Source organism: Bison bison, unplaced genomic scaffold, assembly GCF_000754665.1.
Source record: "Bison bison bison isolate TAMUID 2011002044 unplaced genomic scaffold, Bison_UMD1.0 scf7180017864304, whole genome shotgun sequence".
NCBI lineage: Eukaryota > Metazoa > Chordata > Mammalia > Artiodactyla > Bovidae > Bison > Bison bison.
The window spans coordinates 8,811,969-8,828,273 of NW_011494876.1; the positions used below are offsets into that span (position 1 = coordinate 8,811,969).

The 16,305-nt window shown below is 40.8% G+C and overlaps 1 protein-coding gene across 17 annotated transcripts in view; it reads right to left on the reverse strand.

Annotated features, from left to right (window-relative positions):
* SLMAP (sarcolemma associated protein) overlaps nucleotides 1-15,181 on the reverse strand; it is a 150,417-nt gene extending 135,236 nt beyond the window's left edge. For all 17 annotated transcript variants that reach the window (XM_010851629.1, XM_010851631.1, XM_010851623.1 and 14 more), the window contains exon 1: nucleotides 14,689-15,181. In XM_010851629.1, coding sequence (XP_010849931.1) covers nucleotides 14,689-14,886 — 198 coding nt within the window. In that variant the 5' untranslated portion in view covers nucleotides 14,887-15,181. The remainder of the gene's footprint in view (nucleotides 1-14,688) is intronic.
* Between the last annotated feature and the right edge of the window lie 1,124 nt (nucleotides 15,182-16,305).

Here is a 16,305-nt window from a genome sequence, read left to right on the forward strand (position 1 = left end):
GTGAACTCCGGGAGTTGGTGATGGACAGGGAGGCCTGGTGTGCTGTGATTCATGGGGTCGCAAAGAGTCGGACACGACTGAGCTACTGAACTGAACTGAACTGAACACACAACTGCCACTAGACTATCCCTCTGGCTTCATGCCTTTTCATGAAGACTTTTATACACCAAGTACACCTGTTATTTTCTACCCTAAATCTTCAGGGTCCAATTCAAGCTTTCTCCACCTTAACCACATAGAGCTCTTAATTCCATTTAGAACTTAATTCTTCCCTAGTTGTTTATGGAGTTAGCTTTGGCTTCCCAATTAAACTACAATAAGCTCCTCGAAGATCAAAGTAACATCCCAATACTTTCATTATGCCCCATGTTGCCTAATATAGCATATACACTCTTTTACATTTCCTGATTAACTAGATTTTCATCATATAACTTATTCAACTGCTTTAATTCCATATCAAGCATCGTAGGCCAAGTATGCTAATGATTTTTTGTTCCTTTTAAAGGGAAACCATACAAACTTGGTAGTGCTGGATAATGGATATTAATAAGACTATTTGAACTGTTTATACTCACAATACTTGTGTTACTAGATGTGTGGTTGTCTTTTCCAACACTACTTTTCCAACTTTCTAATACAAGCTGTTCATTCGTGTTTGTGCTTAGTTGCTGAGTCATGTCTGACTCTTTGCGACCCTATGGACTGTAGCCCACCAAGCTCCTCTGTCATTGGGATTATTCAGTTGAGAACACTGGAGTGGGTTGCCATTTCCCTCTCCAGGGTATCTTCCTAACCCAGGAATCAAACCAGGGTCTTCTGCATTGCAGGTGGATTCTTTAGCAGCTGAGCTATCAGGGGAGCCCCAATACAAGCTGAGTGTCCTACAATTCAATTCTGACATTATCTGCCTGGAGTGGATTCCACATTCAAAAAGTTAAGGGCTCATTCCCACAAGACTGCCCCCATTTCTAATGCCAGTCAAAGTCCCAGGTTGTCACTGACACCTCCAACAAGGATATAATTTAGGAACGGTCAAATGAAACAGCTGCAAAGAATAAGATATGGGGGAAAGGGCAAGAAGGTTCCATGTCTTTTCAGCTGAGTCACCCTTCCAGGACCTTGATGTGATCACCAAACCGAAAGCTCCCAGAACCTCACTGTTCAAGAGTCTTTATAGAATTCAGACTTCATTCAACCTGCTACCCCTCCTCTCCCCAGAGATGGTAAGCAGGTCTCACAGTTCCAGCCCTCCAATCACTTTGTCTTTCTGGTGACCAACATCATCCTGACCAGCACCAGCTATCCAGGGTCTGCCACCCACCAGTTACCTTATTAACATACAAAAAACACTCGATAAGAATGATAAATTCAGGAGATTCCAAGAGTTTTAGTTGTGTGCCAGGAACCTCGGACAAAGACCAAATATTTTTTTACTGTGTCACACTACTTCTTTAACACATTCAAAAAAGTTCCAAGGTATCAAATAATTTACTTAGTTGAGGAGACTCTAAAGACATGATATTCAAAGGAGAGAAAACGTTTTTAATCATGAAAAAGCATACTTATGAAAAATAAGCTTATAGGTTTTACTCTGGAAACACATCAACTAAAAATACAAAGAAAAATTAAAATAGATACAAGTTATTGAGTACAGATCTCCCTAGACTTACAATGATGTTACGTCCCAATAAACCTATTGTAAGCTGAAAACGCATTTCATCCATCTAACGTACTCAACATCATAGCTCAGTCTGCTACTGCTGCTGCTAAGTCGCTTCAGTCGTGTCGGACTGTATGCGACCCCAGAGACGGCAGTCCACCAGGCTCCCCTGTCCCTGGGATTCTCCAGGCAAGAACACTGGAGTGGGTTGCCATTTCCTTCTCCAATGCAGGAAAGTAAAAAGTGAAAGGGAAGTCCTCAGTCGTGTCCGACTCTTCATGACCCCACGGACTGCAGCCCACCAGGCTCCTCTATCCATGGGATTTTCCAGGCAAGAGTGCTGGAGTGGGGTGCCATTGCCTTCTCCTAGCTCAGTCTAGCCTACCTTAAACATCTTCACAACACTTAAGTTAGCCTACAGTTGGGAAAAAACATCTAACACAAAGCCTATTTTATAATGAAGTGCTGAATACCTCATGTAATTTATTGAATACTATGCTGCTGCTAAGTCGCGTCAGTCATGTCTGACTCTGTGCGACCCCATAGACGGCAGCCCAACAGGCTCCTCTGTCCCTGGGATTCTCCAGGCAAGAATACTGGAGTGGGTTGCCATTTCCTTCTCCAATGCATGAAAGTGAAAAGTGAAAGTGAAGTCGCTTAGTAGTGACTGGAGTGGGTTGCCATTGCCTTCTCCGATTGAATACTATACTAAAAATGAAAAACAGAAGGGTTGTGTGGGCACAGACGGTTGTAAGTGTATAAGCTGTTTACCCTTGTGACTGCACAGTTGACGAGGAGCTGTGGCTTGCTGTCACTAACCCTGTACCCCAAGGGAGTACCATACCACACACTGCAGGAAAAGATCAAAATCCAAAACCTGAAGTACTGTTCTACTGAATCTATTATCACTTTCATACCATCATGAAGTAAAAAAATCCTAAATTGAACTACTCTAAGGCAGAGACTGTTTGTGCTTATTCCATGCCAAGCATTCTGCTAACTGCTTTATGTGAATTCTCATGGTCTCTACAATGATCCTTAGGGCAAATCCCACTATTAGCCTCCTTTTACAGATGAGGGAAAAGGAGACACAGAGACTCCCCAAGGTCACACGTCTGGCAAGCAGTGGAGCCAGGATTCCAACTAAGGTAGCCCAACCCTAGAACTTCTACCAGCAGTGTTTGACTAGTCCAAAGATTTGACAGCAGTTTTATTCTACCCTCCTCAATTCTGCTAACTTCTGTTTGCATTTCCCAGATTACATCATTCTCTTTAGGCTTTTCTGCCTTAAATACACACGATTCCCTGGGGCTGGAAAGTCCTGCTCTTTTTTATACAGAGAGTAAAAAACTCATTCTTCAAACAGTAGCTTAAAAACAACTTTCTCTGGGAAGTTCTCTTCACTCCTTCCATATTTTCTACCCCCAATACTAGGATAAGGAATACATCACTCCCTTAGCTCCTTGGAAACAGTAATTCATAAATACTTCTATTGTTGGACTTACTTGTATTGTAACTGTATTCTTCAGTACTACATACTGGGCACTATCTGGTGGCTTAGTGGTGAAGAACCCACCTGCCAATGCAGGAGACTCAGGTTTGATCCCTGGGTCGAGAAGATGCCCTGGAGAAGGAAATGGCAACCTACTTCAGTATTCATGCCTGGGAAATCCCATGGACAGAGGAGACCAGCAGGCTATAGTTCATGGGGCCGCAAAGGAATCAGACACAACTTAGCAACTAACAACTGGGCGCTACACTGCTCTGTCTGCACAAGAGACACTGAGATACTTGTTAAAGACCAGAAACAGTCCCAGTTTAAGCACAACTATGAATACTTCCTTAGTCAAGACAACATCATTCATTCCACCAATATTTTACCATGCTCTATGAGCCTGAATATACAAGAGAGTCACTGGTGAGTAAAATTATTATCTTAAGATCTCCAGGTTCAGATTGAGACTTATACAGTGCACCTTTCCAACCATTTCTCAACTCCCACATGAAGACTTTGCCATTAAAACTTCTCAGTAATACCAAAATTTTGTCACTACTTCCTTAGTATCAATATCTTACTCTTGGTTAGACTTTTGTTTCAACAAATGTAAAGTTTCGAAACACACTCTCTGTCTACTAAATTTAATAAACAAAAGTTTAACCAAGAGTATAAGGTATTCACACTAAGAAACGAGTGACAAAAATTACGCCACACCGTACTTCAAAAGCTGCTCTGCTGGTCCTACCCACTTTGAACTCTACACTCTTCCACTTCCTTACATACTACTTGGTTTCACAAGTCTATTTCAGCATCTAATATCTCTTTTTTCCATAGGAGTTTTTTTTTTTTTGAGATTTAATTCACATACCATACAATTTACCAATTTAAAGTATACAGTTCAGAGCTGTGCAACCATCAATCACAATTTTATAACATTTTGATCATCCCAAAAAGAAACCTGTACCAATTTAGCAGTCACTCCATGTATTTATCAGCCAGGGTTGTCTAGAACAGAGCTAAGGGGATGTAGGTGTGTGTGCACACACACACACACACACACACACACACACACACACCATATACATATATACATACAGAGATAAAGATTTATGTTAAGGAATTAGCTCCCGTAACATGCTGGGGGCCGACAAGTCTGAAATATCCAGGGTAGGCCAGCAAGCTAGAGAAGGAAGAGCTGCTATTGCAGCCTGGAATATGATGGCCCTCTGAAGGCAGAATTCCTTCTTGGGGGAAACCTCAGTCTTTTTTCTTTAGGCTTTCAACTAATTGGATAAGGCTCACTCCCATTCTTGAGGGTAATCTGCTTTATCCAAAGCCTACTGATTTAAATGTTAACCACAATTTAAAAATACCTTCACAGCAACATCTAGACTGATATTTAACCAAAACAGGACACCCTGGCCTCTCCAAGTTTACACATAAAATTAACCATCACTCTTCCCATTACTTCCTGCTCCTCAAAACCACTAATCTACTTTCCTTCTGTGGAATTGCCTATCCTGTTGTTGTTGTTGTTTAGTAGCAAAGTTGTGTCCAACTCTTTGCAACCTGTGGACTGCAGTATACCAGGTTTCCCTGTCCTTGCCTGTCTCCCGGAGCTTGCTCAAGCTCACATCCACTGAGTGGGTGATGCCACCCGACCATCTCATCCTCTGTCGCCCCCTTCTACGCCCTTCAGTCTTTCCAGCATCAGGCTCTTTTCCAGTGAGCTGCCTATCCTGCACATTCCATGTGTGTTAGTTGCTCAATCGTGTCCAGCTGTTTACGACTCCATGGACTTCCCTGTCCATGGAATTCTTCAGGTAACAATACTGAAATAGGTTGCCATTTCCTTCTCCAGGGGATTTTCCCAACCCAGGGATCAAACATGGGTCTCCTGGATTACAGGCAGATTCTTTACCAACTGCATGTAAATAAAATTAAACCATATGTGGCCTTTTGTGTCTGGCTTCTTGCACTTAACATAGTGTTTTCAAGGTTCATCCATGTTATTCCATGTATCAATATTTCATTCCTTTTAACTGCCAAATAATATTTTTTTATATAGTATACCACACTTTATTTATCCACTCATCAGTTGATGGATAATGAGTAGTTTCTATTTTTTTTCTACTATGAATATCTGTACAAGTTTTTGTGTGGACATATGTTTTGATTTCTTCTGGGTATATACATAGAAGTAAAATTGCTGGTTTATTTGATAACTCTATAACATTCCCTTTTACTAAGCAAACTTTTCCAAAAAATTCAAACCTATAGATTTTGTTTATTCTACAACCAGCTACCACAGCTATACTAGTAACATACAACATTATCTTACCTTCTATCCCTGAACTTTGGAAGTGAAAGGAAATTTATAATTGGCATCTAATAATATAGTTAATATTTCTACATTTAAATAGTTAAAAAACAAATTAATTCATTGTTTTCTAAATTAGATTTACTTATAGGGGGAGGTTCATATATATAAATTAAAATACAACCCCAAACATATTATACTTAGAAATTATCCAGTGAAGGATGTAGAGAGAAGGGAACTCATACACTTTTGGTGGGACTGTAAATTGGTGTAGCCACTGTGGAAAACAGTATGAATATTATTCAAAAAACTAAGAATAGGACTACCATATGATCCAGCAATTCCACTCCTTGGTATATAGCCAAAAAAAGCAAAAAAGACTAATTCAAAAAGAAACATGCACCCCAATGTTCATAGCAACATTATTTACAATAGCCAAGATACGGAACCAACTTAAGTGTCCATCAACGAATGAATGCGTAAAGAAGATTTGGTACATATATACAATGAAATACTACTAAGCCACAAAAAAGAATGACATTTTTCCATATGCAACAACATGAATGGACCAGGATGGTACTATGCTTCGTGAAATAAGTCAGAAAGAGAAAGACCAATACTGTATGTTAACCCTTATACGTAGAATCTAAGAAATAAAGCAAACCATTGAATATAACAAATAGACACACAGATACAGAGAAGAAAATAGTGGTTACCAGTGGGGAGAAGGAAAGGACTGGAGTAGGAGATTAAAAGGTACAAACTACTATCTATGAATGCAGCCCACTCCAGTATTCTTGGCTGGAGAATCCCATGGACGGAGGAGCCTAGTGGGCTGCAGTCCACGGGGTCGCAAAGAGTCGGACACGACTGAGCGACTTCACTTCACTATCTATGAAATATATAAGCTATAAGGATAAATTGTACAGCACAAGGAATATAGTCCATTTTTTATAACAACTTTAAATGGAGAATAATCTTTAAAAATCGTGATCTACTGTTATATACGTGAAACACATTTTGCAAATCAACTATACCTCAATAAATATAAAGTATGTTTATAAATTATCTAATGAAAAAAGAGTATTTTTTTAGCATATTATATACTATATAATGTACCTTTTTATAGTATATTATACTATCTGAACAGTGATACTACAATATCTTTACATGTAGAGTTGTTTTCTTTTTCAAATTGTAAAAATTTAAGTGATGAATAAATACTGTTTGAGGAACTGACCTTCAATTAAAACTCTATACAGATTTACTACAAAAAATATCTATGAAAAAAAAAATATCTATGAGTTAATAGACAATAAGGTTTTTATTTCAATTTTTTTCTTTCAGTCTATTGCTCACTAACTGGTTGGTGATGAGATTAACGATGACTAATTGTGTAGAGGTGCTGAGGAAGCAAGCAACAGAGTGATCAAGAGTATGCATTTTGCAATCAAATGACTGGGGTTCGAACCCTGACTTCACCACTACCTGTGTTACCCTGAACAAAAAATTCCTTCGCCTCCCTGAAACGTACGTTTTCTCACTGTGAGGATAATAATAGTACCTACTGCATAAGTCTGTTGTGAGGATTAAATGAGATAACGTATATAGAACTCAGTATACTACCTGGTAAGCACTCAATGAAGTGATATTAATTTTACAGCAGTCTAGATGCTGGTCTTAACTCAGAGCATATCAACACATTTTAGATAAGCTTATTACAATTCACTTGATATCATCAGCTAACAGGTACATACAGAATTATGATCCAATTGCTTATGAAAAAAAAAACAACAAAAAACTATTTATCTATATAACCAAGTAGACAAATGCACAGTAGAAATTCTGAAAATTACATACCAAACTAATAACAATGGTATTAGAAGGGAAGAAGGTAAAAGGTACCTATGTGAAAGATGATGTACATATACTCCACATACTTCCCTATTGCTTCAATTTTTATAAGAATGTATTCCTGTTACTTGTGCAAATAAAAAATAAGAAAATAAATAATAGCTTGAAAATCCATATTTGAAATTCATTTCTACCTGGCTCAGCTAGAATAAGTCAGTAGTTATAAATGTAGATAAAACCATAAGCCTGAAAGTATAGATAAAACCTTAAAGCAAATAAATAAGAAAACAAACTTTCCTACATTTTTAAATTAAAATCTAATCCAGATTATACATTTTACAAAGGATTCAGTAGAATCACCAAAGTCTTCCATGCTTTTAAATACCTACACAAACTTTCCTTTTTCCTCTACACCTGTCAGTTGTTCTCTTTATAAAGGATTAAAAATTTACATGGCAAACAAGTTTTTCCAAGGCCGTTTCATTTATTTGCATAAACACTCAAATCCAAATCAGTTGCCTGAATGCAAACTTAGGAAAAAATACATTTATTGCTAGGAGTAGTAGGGGTATGTTTAAAAAATGCTAGCTGACTCAGAAAAATAATTAACTCAGATTCTCTCAGTCTTTGGAAGCTTGTCATACAAGTTTTTCAGTCATACTCCCAGAAAATAATAGATTAGATTACCCTTAAAGAGAGCAAAAGACAGATTTTCATTATAATTGTTAATTCCATAATAAGATAGTTTAGAATAAATGTAGCAGCTAGCTTTTATTTCAGAGGGAAACAATCTAGATTCTGGTTCCACCTCTCCATAGCTACTAAGAGGTGACCTTGGGCAAATAACCTCTAAAGAGCAAACTCTTTTTTCATAAAATGGAGCCAGTCTTCGGTTGCTCTACCTACCTCCTACGTGTTATACAGATCAAGTGAAATAAGAAAGTATGCTGAATATTATTAAATCCTTTAAAGTATTATTTTGCATGAGAATGGATATAAATATAATGGCTCAAAATTATATCACCAACCACAAGATTATCTAAGATACCAAAACACCTGGCAAAGTGCCTTGGACACTGCAACTGCTCTATACGTAATGATTTATACAAACACTACCTATTGGAAATTGAGTCTGTGATCTCAAATTGAGAACTAACTCGAATGACCTTCTGCTTTTTGACCCTCAGGGTTCGCAGAAACAGAGACTGCTTCATTGTTCATTTCACTCATTCAAACATTTATGTACTGTCTAGTCCCTTGTTCTCAAAAGCACACATCTGGCTGAGCAACAGTACATTTGCATCACAGTTATTTTCTTGTTTGTGTCTCATAATGAAATTATATACAAAGTTTTATGGGAACAGAGAGGAAGAAGCAATTAATTCTTCAGTTAGTGGGAGTAGGGAAAGGTTTCACACTGGAACTGGGCCTCAAGGGACAAAGGGGAAAAGTCATTCTGGAAGACAAAATAGCTAAAAAAAAAAAAAAAAAGAAAGGAAGGCACTTTTTCAAGGGACAGTGAGGACTGTCACATAGCTACTGCAGAGTCTGGGGCAAAGGGTAAAAAAAAAAGAGTAACAGAAAACAAGAGCTGGAAAAAAAACGGAAATGAGAGACGGATTTTGAAGGCTTTGCATGGTGGCTCAGAGGTTAAAGCGTCCACCCGCAATGCGGGAGACCCGGGTTCAATCCCTGGGTCAGGAAGATGCCCTGGAGAAGGAAATGGCAACCCACTCCAGTACTCTTGCCTGGAGAATCCCATGGAGGGAGGAGCCTGGTAGGCTACAGTCCATGGGGTTGCAAAGAGTCAGACACGACTGAGCAACTTCACTCACTCACTCATATCATGCTAAAAATCAATGGGGGAAAAAAAATTAATGGTATAGCAACCTAGATTTTGAATAGGGGTATATCAACTGTTCATCTACTGGCAGTGGCAGTGAGAGAAGCATAGGCAGGAGTCTTTAGAACACTTCTGCAGCTAACAAATGCCACCACTTTTATCAATTCAAGTAGCTAACATATATCAAGAACCAATCTCACAATCTTTTCACTTAAAACTCTGAATGACAGATACCCTCCGCACTATTTATAAAAAAGAATAGATACTAAGCTTTAACATAAATACCATTTGAGAAAACCAAATAGGAGCCTGAGAAGGTAAAGAGTAAATTCAGCCAAGGGAGTAAAGTCAAATAAGTAGAACAAAAATGTTTAAAGTGTATACACAGTCCATATTTTAAACAATGGATGGATAAGATGGATAAAATATTTCATTAACTTTCCACTACTGTGAAAAGTAAGACAGAAGGAAATGATTACGTCCTGGGGATATATAACCGGGCCTTCCAAACATGTTTACATTAATATGTATTAAACATGTCAAATACATGTCTTTCTCACAAAAATCAGCTCTTTCTGACCTTTGTAACTTCTGTCAACAACCACAACAAAAAAAATAGGCATCTGTTGAAACAAAACACAAATAAACAAAATCAATGAATATAGGATCTGCCACTCTCCCCAAAAACTGAGGCCAGGATCTCAGCAGTCATATAGGAAGAAGACAAAAGAAAACAACCCTGGTTGTCAAATTCTGGAGATTTCTCCCTTGCAGTGACTTTCTTGCAGTGTCCTTGAAACATACCACATCATTCCTGCTTCTGTGCCTTTACTTGAGGCATTAGATTTCTTCCCACCCAAAACTCCTTTCTGACTGATTCTGGCTGTCTACCTTCTGCCCTATTCAGAAAGTCCTAAGGTCTTAGCTCAAATTGCATCTCATCCATGAAACCTTCCCTACAATCTCCAGTCCATATGGCACTTCTCTATTTGCTGAAGTCCTAACAGACAACACACTTGTCTTTTTTTCACTTTCTGGCATTTAGTCATTTTCATTCCTTCTGTGAACCTGGCCTGTACCCCTACAAAATGGCATCGTATCTAAGCTTTCACAAAACCCTGGAATAGCAGAGTGGTTAAGTGCTTGGATTCAGGACTTCCCTTGTGGCCGGGTGGTTAGGACTTCGAGCTTCCACTGCAGCAGGGGTCAGGTTCCATCCCTGATCAGAGAACTAAGATCCTGTGAGACAGAGGCCAAAAAGTCTTAGCCATTGGACCAACCAAGGAACTCCCACCTATCTTAAATAGATACTTAAGTATTAAATAAGCTAACATGTAAAGTATTTAGAATAGCATGGTAACAGAGTACAAAATAACTTAAGCTAATGGTTATCCGTTTTCCTTGTTCCAGGTCATTCTACATATTGTTTTATCACTCGTATATTATGGTTTCGTATGTCAGTGCTCTGCACAGAACTCTCCCTGTCTTTCCATAGCCCGTGGGTCCACGTCCTGGAAAAGTAAATAAAGGCACTCCACAACTTGTCTCCACTCTCTACTCAGCTTCAGTTACTCAACATCTACTTCATAAGAAATAAAAGAAAACAACACATAAGGCAGAGATCCTCTTCTCCAGGGTCTGACAACTCATCACAAAAACAAGGCACAAACATGAAAACATACACACAGCCAATATTCTCTCACAGCTACTATCATGGCAACTCTCCAAAAGGACCCTTCAGTCCAACAAGATCAGTTTCCGTGTCTGTTTTATTCCACCTTCATCCTCTTATACACAAACACAAGTCAGAAAAGCATCTTCTCTTTACCTGTACCTATCTACTCCTATTTTAAAGTCTCAAATACCATCATTCTCTTGCCATTTAAACTTAAATAATACTATCTTAGCTTAGATCAACTGTTCTCAAGGTGTTTAGTCACCCTCTTGATCTGAAATATAAACTCCTAAAAAGGGGTAACAATTTCTCACCAATTCTTATGATTTTTCTCCCCCTTCCCTCACCCACCACTATGCCCTACACTAAAACAGATCATGATAGAAGAGGTGCTCAAGAATGTGTTGAATTTAAATTTAAAAAGTGAAACTGGAAGTAGACAACTACCACTAGTACTTACTACTTGGTGAACTACAGTGAGACTGGAAATAGACTACTGTGTCAGCCACTAGACTATTACTGGTTCACAAAGATTCAAATCAAACAGGGCCATCCAAATCAGGAGGCAGTCCTGCTTTACTAGCTCTTCTGTGTAACCACCATATGGACAGATTTGCTTGCTCAGTGGTACCTTGAGTCAACAGAAAAATCGTAACATGCTATTATCTGCCATCTAATTTGAAGAGTCTGACCTCCAAAAAGGAGTGAAAGATGATACACAGGGCCGGAATCCAAGCTGGGCAATATCCACCTGCTACATCACTGAGTAGATGATTTGGGGAAGCTTATTAAATTCCACTTTGTGCCAAACCTGTCACCAGGTTTTAAATACCATTAAAACATTCCTTGAACTTAGCATTAAAAAGTGTCACCGAGCTCTCCATCTGCCTACACTTTGCAGATTTCCTACAATAAACATGTATGGCTTGACTAATCAGAAGGTTTTAAGTGGTTATTATTTCTTTCAGCTTTTAAAGGTCTTCCCTTAATGGCAAACGCAGAATGCAACACTCATAAATTGAAAGTCAACCAAAGGGCATATTACCCCAATTCACTTCCCAGGTAAGGTGCCAATTTGGACAAAATGGTCAACTTCTTGTGTTTCAATTTAAAAAATTACTTCCACACATGCCATCACATGAAAGAAAAAAATGTCGCTCTACCTTCCTAAGATTCCACAGCACTACAGCAAATTGCAAAGACCTGCCTAGATAGTTCCCTTGTCTCTCCACTCCAAATACCCTCTTCTCTAAGGACTGAGCCCTTAGTAAGGGCAAGCAACAGGCTGCTAAGTGATTTACATGATTACCTGAATCGTGAAAACAACGAGTAAAGTGAGTGAAGTCGCGTCTGACTCTTTGCGACCCTACAGACTGTAGCCTACCAGGTTCCTCTGTCCATAGGATTTTCCAGGCAAGAGTACTGGAGGATTTTCCAGGCAAGAGTACTGGAGTGGGTTGCCATTTCCTTCTCCAGAGGATCTTCCCGACCCAGGGATCGAACCCGGGCCTCCCGCATTGTAGGCAGACGCTTTACTGTCTGAGCCACCAGGGACTATTATTATCCCCAGAAGAGAAACCTGAAGTTTAAAGTAGGTTGAGGAAAAACAAACAAACTTACCTGAGGCAATGCATACAGAAGGAGGGGATTCTAGTATTATCCAAAGAAATTTGCTGAGAATATATATTAGGCTTTGGGGACTTTTGTTATGATACAATTATAACAAATCCTTCTACTAGAAATTTCATACAGAGAAAACAGTAAGTGATACTTGGTCAAACTGTGGGTTTTCTTTGTAACTATGTACCTTACAATATATGGCACATAACAGATGCTCAATAAAAACCTACTGTCTGTTCAAACCTAAATTTTAAGTAGTTAATTCCTAGAGCAATTTGATCACATGGCAAGATCTGACAGGTTATTTGTCTTAACTAGATTAGGTGGTACAATAATCAATAGTTATATCGAACTCTAAAGTCAAGGCCTCACATTCTGAGTATGTTTTAGCTAATAAAAGCAAGAAAGAAAAAAAAAATTCAAATGGTAGAAATAAGCTGTGATCCTGATGAGGTTTTCTAATAAATTCCATTCAAAAGTTTAACGTATCATATCAATTTATACAAAAAACACTTACTATTGATATGTCATCTCAAAATAACCCATTATGCAGGTTTTAGTATAACCATGAAAAGCACTGTTCATGTAATCACTGTTTTTCAACTAAGTAAAAGAAAAAATCTGAGCCCCCTCTAACTACTGAATCAGAATAAAAATGGTGCATGTACAATGTACTTTAAGAAAACTTATTATCTGATTACGTTGCATCATAATTGTTACCCAGGGACATAAAAAGACAAAAATGTAAAAGCTGGTTAAGGCAACTAGCTGGTAACTGCTGTCTGAATTTGTCTGCTGGAAAGATGAGTTCTTTAAATAACTATTGGTAATCTATGAGGTCTTTCAGGCACCCAAACTTTAGTTCCCAGGGAGAAAAAAGGATCTGTTCCACAGATAAGGAGCATCTGGTGTTACACAGAAAAATAACATACTTTTTAGTTCTCATTCTACATACAGAGTAGGATATAGATATTATGCAAGCACAGAGCACTTGGGCAATCTTTTCCTCCTTTCTGTGAACAACAATTTATATAATAATTCCTTGATTCAGGAGTATTCCTTTCTCTCTTCCTTTTCAGGCTCAGGTTTCCTTCATTTCAAAACACAACTCTTCTAAAAGATTTAAATTCTTCTTTTAAAACAGACTTAATCATTAAACTCAGCAAGAGGATCCAAAAAGTCAGGAGGTAAAACCGGAGATATTATTAGTCTTACATAACTTAATTCTAAGTTGGAACGGATTCAGTAGCTTAACTAAAACTTGAGATTTAAGCACAAAGATGAACTCTTTAGTGTATTCTCCACATACAAAGATAGTTTTAAAATTGAAAGGATCTTTTTACCCAATTTTTTTTCTTGTATTCGTAAGACATAAGCACCTACATATACAGTTAATTAGGGTGCTAATATAAAAATGCTAAAATATTCATACATAATGAGAACTAAATTCATCCTATAACATCTAGGTAATGCAATAATCGAGAGTTGGATATAATTTCAGAAAATAATTTTAACAATGATTTCTAAATATCACCTTTGTAAGTATGCGTTAGTTGTTTTTAATAAGTGCTGAAGGGCACATCAACAGTGATTTTCAAAAGCAATTGGTATATGTTCATCCAATTTGCAAACAAAACTCTGAAATTATAAAGTTACAGTTGTTCATGCTTAATTAAATTAGCTTTGATAACTGCAAATTACTCCTTCATAGGTAAATACGTATCAAATCTTTTAAAAATGTAAATTTACACAAACACTGTCCTTTGCTAGAAAGGTCCTCAGTTAAAAGCTGTGGTGTTAACTACATCTCATCACTGAGACACTTGAGCCCCAGGGTAGTTCTGGCCACAGATTCCCTGCATTGCTCTGGGAAGTGCTGCTTTCTTCATCAAGCACTGAACTGCAAATTCACCTTTCGGAAAAGAACGAAAGCAAGAAGCCAAGTTTCACTATCTAGTTTTCTAAAATGCATTAGGGTTTAGGATTTCACTGGGAATGACCACGTTATCAAGATGCCATCGCCCTCTCGAGGCATTTAATTACAATTCCTTCTCTGTTTTCCATTCAGTCACTAGAACCAGACACACAAAAAGTTGGGTTTCCCCGCCTGGCTGAAAAGTCTCCTCTGGGTGCAAACCCTGGGATCCTGCATACATTTACGCAGAAAGCGCAAAGGGAAACGAAAAGCAACGACTGTTAGACAACTTAGTGACATTACCTTGCCCGTCTTGTGATCAAACCAGACGAGAGCATGGTTCCTGGACAGCACTTTGCAATCAAAGGTAGCATTATTCTGCGCTGGTCGACAGCGGGCCACGGAGCGGCCAATTTTAATGGGCTCGTCCAGGTAGACATGACGCTCCTGAAACGGGTGTGAGTTCGGCCGGCAAGTGAAGATGGCCAAGGCTGACGGCATCGAGGACAGACTTGGGGGTGTCTCTCCTACCAGGGACAAAGAGGAGTTCCACCGGATCCGAGCTGCCCTTCACAAGCCTAGACCCCCTTATCCCCCCCCACAATTTTAAATTAAAGCAAACTGTACATTGTCTAAGCATAACCAGTGAACATCAACAACTCTTCACTTGGGTGGGAAGACAAGCCAGCGCAAGCCCCATCACCTCCTTGAAAACCCAGCAGCGCCTTGATCACCCTGAAGTCCCCAACTGGAGGCTTTCAGTCCATCTTCTTCCCTGGGAAGTAAAGGCTCAAACATCGGACAGCTTCGGCCCAGAAAACTCCTGGAAGACAGTTTGGGGGCTGGAGGTATCCAAGCAGATGAGTCACACGCCAATTCTTGTGTTTTGTTTGGGATCGTGGCCGCTTTTCCCCCTCGGTGGCGGAAATGTTGCAGCACTGCAGCATGAAGGAAGGGTCGGTGCGGCCAGAAGGGTCCTTGCGGGCGGAAGAAAGGTGTAGCTGAGCACCCCTGGGCGGCCACCGCCCGTCCTCGAGGGCCTCGGGAGTGGTGGGACAAGGCGATGGAGGAGGCGGCGGAGGGCTCTAGACGGCCAGCGGGACAGTCTGCATTGCCCCTGCTGCGCGGAGGCCGCCCGGGAGGTGGCACCGGGTGCCCGGACCGCCCGGGCTCAGGCAGCGGTGGCTGGGGTCCTTGGCACGAGGAGCTGGGGTCGGCGGGGGCGCGGGCAGCGGCCGAGGCGGGACTCCCGGGCACCTGGCGGGCGTCCCCGCGACCAGGGCGGGGATCCGGCTCCGCAGGCGGGGGCGAACCGAGCAAGGCGCGACCCGGAGGGAGGCTCCGGGGTCTTGGGCCGCAGGAAGTTGGTCCCCGGACGCCTGGGCTCCCGCCTGGTGCTCAGCACACCGGTCGCCTCTTCTCAGGGTCGCCCCCGCGAGGGTCGCATCTCAGGGGCAGCAGCCGAAGCTCCAGGCGGACGAGGAGGTGGGGGAGGGAGGCTGGCCCGGAGATTGGGGGAGAGGCCTGGAGGCCCCGGGTTGGGTCCGCCGCAGCCTTCACCACTCGCGGCCGGTGGGACACGCTCAGGCTGTGACCGACGAGGCAGGAAACTTTCCGACCTGTGGGGGAAAACATTAAAACAAACGGCCGTCAGGCGCCGGTGCCCGCCCGCCTCAGCCCTCGCCCCTCTCAACCCACCCCAGCCAAACCCCGCGACTGGCTACGACCTCGGCCGACCTCTCTGCGGACGGGCTCAGGGGATTGGGAACCCAGACGCCACGACGGGTCCACCTTCCCTTGCCGCCGCCGCCGCCTCAGCTTACCTTGCCAGCGCCAGCCGCCATAGTGACTCTGACTGAAACCTACCCGGTGCACCGCCACGGGAACGCGCACCCTTCAAAGGCCCTCCTACCCCTCTCC